Source organism: Gossypium arboreum, chromosome 9, assembly GCF_025698485.1.
Source record: "Gossypium arboreum isolate Shixiya-1 chromosome 9, ASM2569848v2, whole genome shotgun sequence".
In the NCBI taxonomy this organism is placed as follows: Eukaryota; Viridiplantae; Streptophyta; class Magnoliopsida; order Malvales; family Malvaceae; genus Gossypium; species Gossypium arboreum.
Window position 1 is genome coordinate 88,120,822 of NC_069078.1, and position 7,324 is coordinate 88,128,145.

The 7,324-nt window shown below is 32.6% G+C and overlaps 1 protein-coding gene across 1 annotated transcript; it reads right to left on the reverse strand.

The window, feature by feature from the left end:
* Positions 1–368: 368 nt before the first annotated feature.
* LOC108457336 (uncharacterized) lies at positions 369–4,761 on the reverse strand. The gene is made up of 13 exons (XM_017756344.2): positions 4,139–4,761; positions 3,592–4,006; positions 2,863–3,514; positions 2,673–2,713; positions 2,347–2,415; positions 2,077–2,177; positions 1,913–1,991; positions 1,632–1,730; positions 1,464–1,532; positions 1,342–1,391; positions 1,163–1,244; positions 982–1,076; positions 369–880 (listed from the first exon to the last, which is right to left on the reverse strand). The coding sequence occupies exons 1-13, from the start codon at positions 4,591–4,593 to the stop codon at positions 754–756; spliced, it is 2,334 nt and encodes a 777-aa protein (XP_017611833.1). The 5' UTR covers positions 4,594–4,761; the 3' UTR covers positions 369–753.
* Between the last annotated feature and the right edge of the window lie 2,563 nt (positions 4,762–7,324).

Sequence of the window (7,324 nt, forward strand, 5' to 3'; positions counted from 1 at the left end):
GTGACTTTTTAATTTTTTTCAAAAAGAATGATTAGTACAAATAGAATTGGATTTCTTCATTTTTATAATTAGATACAAGTTATATGCTATTTAGTATTTGAATTTAATTTTAATTTTAATGTTGAATTAGGTACTTAAATTTTGCTTTATCTCAATTAAGTACCTATATATATATATTTTACTAAAGCACACATGTCAAATATTAATTAAGTCATATTGCCATCTAATATAAATAACATATTAAACATTAAACCCAAACCCAAATATTAAATTGGAACAGATAAGATTTTAATACCAAATTGAACATTAATACCAAATTCAAGTACTAAATGGAATAATAATCCTGTAATAAACAATGCAAGAAGACATTGATCTCTTCACTCTATTTTACTCCATTGTAGATATATATATATTCTGTATTATATACAACTTTCATTAGTGGTTCTAACATGCTTTACATATTTTTTTATAGAAAAAGAATCACAAGTTGACATGAATCTAATCACACAGCACTGTCAAACAGATTTTTTGAAGATTTTTATGATGTCAGATTATAACAGACATCTCACAACTCAGGGCAAAAACTCACTCACATAGTGCCAACAATTGTCTAGGTTTCGTCCTTTTTTGTCTGGCCTGATTTTCGTGGTCTCAACGCCGTAAAAGTCTCAGGGTCGCAAAGGAACTGCCTTTGACTGTGCTTTTTTTGCTTGAAGGCAATAGAATGGAATTGATAAAAGTCATAAATTTGATTCACGAGTCCCTTTGAGAACCGTCTCCGGCCGAATTACGAGCTTGCTGAAGTTGGATCATGTATTGTCTTTGAAGATCTCTAAGCTTGTCCAATAGTTCATGGAACGTTGGTCGGCATTGTGGATCACTGGATTGGAAAAGTTGTGGTTGCACATATTAGGTCACGATTGCAAATTATACAGACTAAAGCATTCGAAAATATGTGAACATTATAAGGAGAAAAAGCACCTTTGCCAGCAACTTTCAATTATAGAAGACCACCGCGGATCTACTTCTTTTGGAATCTCTAGCCGTTGATTCATGAAACCCACAGCTCCAATTACCTGTGAATATACTAAAAGAACTTTTGTTCGTATATGCAGAGCCGTGAAGACGAATGAGTTAAAATCCTTTTAAATGAAAAGGATACCTGCATTGAGTTGAGATTATCCCAAGGTATCTTCTCAGTAGCAAGCTCCCATAAAATGACTCCAAAACTATATATATCAGACCTAAGTCGGAAACAAAAAGAAATGCAAAGTTATTGGCCAGAGAAAAGTTGAATGTGATGGAATGGGGTTGCGGGATTTAGGAAAGGGGATGACATACTTCTCATCAGAGGGTTCATTACGAAGAACTTCTGGTGCCATCCATTGAGGCTGCAAGAAATGGTGTACTTATGAGTGATTTAAATATTTCTGATGAAGCAAATGAAATTTTCAGTAAAATACCGTTCCCTTCCCGGTCTTTGTTGTGAGATATGTTTCGTGCTTGAGACGTGACAAACCAAAATCGCCAACCTATTTTACATCGAATAAACGAAAAAGCATCCTCAAAACTGAGAAGTAAACTATAACTGGATTTGCATTTAGAAAGGGAGTACATAACTAGAGGCAAACCTTCACGATCCAGTTCTTATCAACTAGAAGATTTGATGACTTCAAGTCACGATGAATGATAGGTGGATTGCAATGATGAAGATAATTCATTCCCCGTGCCTGTTGAAGCTCAATTAATAAGGTGAATTGACATAGGGAAGGGATAATCCAGTAATGCATGCAAGGATTAAAGAAAACCGAATACATGATGGCACTATATATGCATAAAAAACGGGGAGTCATAGAGAAACTGGAAAAAGAATGAAAATAAAAATTAAAAAGCTAAAACTCATAATACTCACAATATCCAATGCCATATGAACACGCCGTCTCCAATCGAGTTTGGTAGTATTTCTCTGTAGTAATCGAAACAAACTCCCACTGCAACAAAGAAACGTAAACATAAGGATTCCGCAGAGCCATAAATATGCAATGTGAAAGTTACGAAAAAAGGAAGATAACGAACCGTGGAAGGAACTCCGTGACAATGCAGAGACGTTGAGGCGAAGTCACGGCTCCCATGAACAACAGAACATTCGGATGCCTAAGTCTTTTCATCAGAGATACCTTAAAAGCAAAAGTAAAACCGTGAACACCGTTCCAAAGAGGAAGGAACTCGAAATAATAACAAATGCAGTGGCTTTGGACTCAGCGAATGCAAAGTTAGGATGGCGCATGCATCATGTGATTTTACGGTTACCACCAAAAAGAAACTGTATTTATGAATAAAGCACACCTCCTGTCTAAAGGAATCTATCACGTCATCTGAATATTCCTGCTTCGAGAATACCTTGACGGCAACGTCCTGCAATAACATGAATACAGTTAATTAACACAAATAATCATACGAGCATGCTCTTTAATAATACCAATGAATAACTAATGAGTACAAGAATGAATTCATTGCAATGCATTCGCAACTTCCATGAATTGGTATTTAACCACAAGTGTCCCGAAACGAATCATGGTACTCCTAAACCAAAATTTCAAGTTATATTCATCCATAATGCAAACGTAAATCCTATCAAAAGTGAAGGCTTTGAATGAAGCAAGAGAACGTACTGATCCATACCACAGGCCATGATACACGGTTCCACAAGAACCTGCAAATGAAAGCAAAGGTACATAAAGTATTAAACTTATACATATTAAAGAAAAAAAAACAGCACAAACAAGGTAAACACGAACAGTGCTTTGAGTCAATGACCAAGTTCTCCGGCCATTGACAATTCCTTCACTCGAAAGCAATTACCTTGCCCGATTTGCTCTCCCATTGTCAAGTCTTCCCACAAGATTTCGTAATCTAAACAATCAGTGTCGAGATCAACTCTATTAACAGCACTACTGCTGGTACTACCACAGCTGCTGGCACTGCTTGTGCTGTTAACATTAGCAGACGACCAAGAACCTGATGCTGCCTCGTTATTGACAGATCTGTTACTCTCATTAACATGTCCTTCACTTTTTGTACCAGAATATGGGATCTTCGGTTGAAACGTTTCATTCTCTTGATCGTTACTCAACCAAGGCCATACAAAACGTGTAGTCCTTGTCTCGGGTCCTTCTCGATCATTCCCTTTCCAAGGCCATGTTATCCCTTTTTTACCCATTAAGGTCATAATCTTTTGGATTGCGGGTTTTCCTTCATTCTCATCACCAAAATCTCTAGAGGTTCTAGCCGGGGATTTCTCATCAAAAGGCGAAAACACACCAAAAGCAGATGGGTGTATATCTCCCCTAGGTGTACTAGCTCCACTGGAATTTGCATCTTCTTTATGATCAGAAAGAACAGCATCGGACAAACCATGATCAGAATAATGACTATCTCCACTTCCCCCTTCACGATCAGAACAATTCTCTCCCGTCCTAATCTTTGATTTCACTTTGTTGCTCACCTTGGACGCCTGCATTTCGTAACAATCAAACCAATACACCAAACTACAACAAAAGTAAATAGACACGAGACATAAGGAACTAATACCAAATTCGTTATTTTCGACGCAATTGCAGCTTGTAACGGCTGCTGAGGATCAAGACCGAGTTTAGCCGAGACTGCGTTTTTAGACCAGCTAAAAGCCGAATCACCATCGGCTTGCTTTTCAGCTGACAATGCAACTTTCATGTCTTGAAAAGGCCGAGTATCGGTCGAAACACAAATGATTCCAACCAAAGAACCATCATCATCATAAAATGGAGTATTGGTTGCAACAGCTGAAAATCTTTCCCCCATTTTGTTCTTAACAGGGAATTGCCCAGTCCAGCTTTCCCCCATCATAACACGATGAACTATATCATGAGCTACAGAAAAGTCCCTATGATCAACAAGAAGCTCAATGGCATCTTGCCCTAAAGCCTCTGCTGCTAAATACCCATAAAGTTTTTCAGCAGTTCGATTCCTGAAAAAAGAAACCCAATGCAAAAATGATAATGGTAGACTTGTTCATTGAATTAGATTTGAGAATTTGAACTTTGGAACTGAAGAATTGAAAAAATAAAGAGAGAAAGAAAACCCTTTTTCTTTTACTTGCCAATAAATTATACGGCCACTAAGATCATATATATGAACAGATTGACCCATAGACTGTAATATCTTTAAATACTGGCTGTTAGTGAAATTAACGGCAGCTGGTCCGGTATTCCCACTTTTTCTTCCACTACCTCCGCCGCCGCAGCCGCCGCTGCCGCCATTTAAGGTGTCATTGCTTCTGCTCTCTCTTTGCAACGGCGAGGAATGTCGAAATGGACCCGAAGTTTTCTTCCAATAAGCAGCAGCCGTCGTTGTCCCTCCCGCCGAAGCAGCCGCGGCGTTCCCGGGGAATCGAGGGCGCTGAGGGGAAATAGAGTGGGATCTTTGACGAGTCGAATCGAGCCTTGACTCACCGCCGGATTGCTTTAACTTCGACATTTCTTGCTTGAGATTCGCATGTCCCACTTCTAGTTCTTGAATCTTTCTCAATAGTTCCTCCGCCGGCGGCGTTTCCATTTTATACGCTTTTCCCTTTTACTTTCTTTTCGCTTTTCCTCTAAAAAAAACCAATCAAAATTCAAAGCTTTGATAAGATAAATGAAGATTTTCACAATATTTTCCCTGTAGAAGCTTTCGTCTCTTTTAAGAGGACCAAGACTCAAAAAGACAACAACTTTTTTGTTATTGGTCTAATTCTAAACTTCAACCCTCTATTTTATAAAAATTGATACACTGGTCCTTTAATTTAATTTATCAAACTTTAATCTCATTCTGTATTAAAACCAGTAAAAGTACCATGGAGGCCCATGTATTAGAATTCAGTTTGCATTTTTCCTTCTATTTAAAAATAAATAAATTAACCCTTGTATATTATATCAAAGAGTAAATTGATATTTTTGTTAAAATTTTCTTTTTTTTATTTTTAAAAAACTAGCGTGATGAATAACCAAATAATTTCACGTGGCATGCAACGTGAACCTCATATTGACATACAACAATCAATTTTTAACAGTAAATATTGATAAAAATTTTAACAAAATGACTGATTTACTTTTTTTTAATAGAAAAAATAAAATGCAAACAAAAGTCTCCATGTTACTTTTACCTACTATAACTTCAAAGTTAATACAATTAGTAACATTCTTAAACCTTCTCGTTAAATCATTAACTCGAGAATCATTGACTTAACAGTTTATATATGCAAAAGAAAAAGTAAAAATAGGTAGTTCAACAATTTATATATAATAAATTAACAAAACTCAATATTTATTGTACAAAATTATGTTCTCGTAAATTAAAATAAAAACTAAATTTTTATTTTAATAAAATAAAGGATAAATTTTAAAATTATACGTTTTTTCAATTTTGATTTTGGGAAGAAATATTTTTAATTTCTCTAATTATTATCAACTGTGATTTAGACTAGATCATTAAATACAAAATGACAAGGGATTTGCTTTCCACGCGCTATTAATTCACGTCGCACTTTTTAGCCTATAAAAGTGGTGGCTTTTACTTTTTTATCCAATCAGTGTCGCGCGTTTACAAACGCGCATTTGGTGCTTCCCCTTTTAGACAAATTTCGGCTTTTTTCTTTTACAATCTTTAATTTTCAGAAATTTGTCCGGCTTTCAATATTTTTTCTATAGATAAACGTGATAATTTCTGCGTCCTATTATTTTTCACATTACGACCACGAAAATTAAACTCAGAAAATTTTTTATGGCAGTCAAAATTAAGTTAAATATATTTTCTATGAGAATTAAAAATAAATCTATTATTATATTAATTTTATTTTTATAAAATTTAAGATTAAATTAAAATATTAATATTTTAAAAAATTTTAAATTTAAATTTTATCATATATTAATTTATAATTTTTATAAAATTTAAAATGAAATTTTTCAAGGGATATGACCCTTGGTTACTCCCTTAGTCCCTTGCACAAGTGCATTGGTAAAAGATTTGGGTTTGATTTTTCTTTTGAAAGTTTATATTAATGGTACAATCAAAATACAATATTTGGACAACCCTTACCCATCAAAGAAATATTATAACATATTTGTTCACAACTTAACATTTTTAATTATATTTATATTTATATAAAAAACTCAATATGTACCCAAAAATTTATTTTAAAATACTAAAAATCACAATAGAAATTATAAATAATACATCATTAAAATAATTATAACTAAAATCAATTATTACATGATTAAAAATATAAATATATTCATAGAAATAAATTTAAAAAATTTACGTATAATTAAACTTAAACCAAAATTATATATGAAAAGCGCACACATATATATATATATATATATATATATATATATATATATATTTAACAACATGAAAAGTCGAATTTTAAATCTAGAATTAGTTAACCAACTTCCTTTTATAGTTCCAAGTTGAAGTCCACAATTTTGTTAGCCAATTAAAAGTAAAAGTTGGGTGGCTGCTTGTCTAAATGAAGAAAGTATGCTTCCAACTTTTCCTTTGAGGGAAGTATTATTATTTTTAGTATTATTAAATTATTAATAAGTTCAGTTTTAAAATGTTAAAAATGTTCATTATTTAAAATTTTTATTTATATAATAGAAATAAAACATTTAAATAATTTAATAATTATTTTGTATTTTTTAAAATTAAGTGATCAAACTATAAACCTAATAATAATTTAATAATTTTGAATATAATTTACTTTTTTAAATAATTATTTTTTTTTCAAATTTGAGGGTCAATATCAAAAAATTATATTTTAATAAAAATTTAAATTTAATATCAACTTAAATTTCATTTCAAATAACTTTTGATAACTTATCTTATTAATCATTATTTGGTCTTCCTCCTTTCTAAAAACTTCTAAATATGTGAAGTTTTTTTATCTGAGAATATTTAAAATAAATTATCCATACCAAAAGTTAGTATTTTTTAATAGATAAAACTTTTTATTAAATTTAATAATGTGTATATTATATACATGGAGGAGTTTGTTGAATATATTGAAGATACGTGATAGGTTGACAAAGTTAAATAATGGGAGCAAAATTAGAAAATAAAAGATTTATTTGGGGTTATTGTTTTTGCATTGTCTATAAAGCGATAAGGTTGATGGGCATAAGCATTCCAATTTTTAAAGTTTAGGGGTGGGGTGGGGGGGGGGGGTCAGTTTCAGCTTTGGAAGCTAGTGGCAAGTTGTTGCCCTCTAAAATATATATTAAAAATAATAATTGTACAAAGCGTA

Excerpts from the sequence above, each read along its gene's own strand:
- LOC108457336 (XM_017756344.2), bottom strand. The coding sequence starts at position 4,593 with ATGGAAACGCCGCCGGCGGAGGAACTATTGAGAAAGATTCAAGAACTA. Across the intron at positions 3,515-3,591 it reads CGTCGAAAATAACGAATTTG|GCGTCCAAGGTGAGCAACAA; the intron begins GTATTAGTTCCT and ends TACGAAATGCAG. Across the intron at positions 881-981 it reads ATTGAAAGTTGCTGGCAAAG|TGATCCACAATGCCGACCAA; the intron begins GTGCTTTTTCTC and ends TTTCCAATCCAG.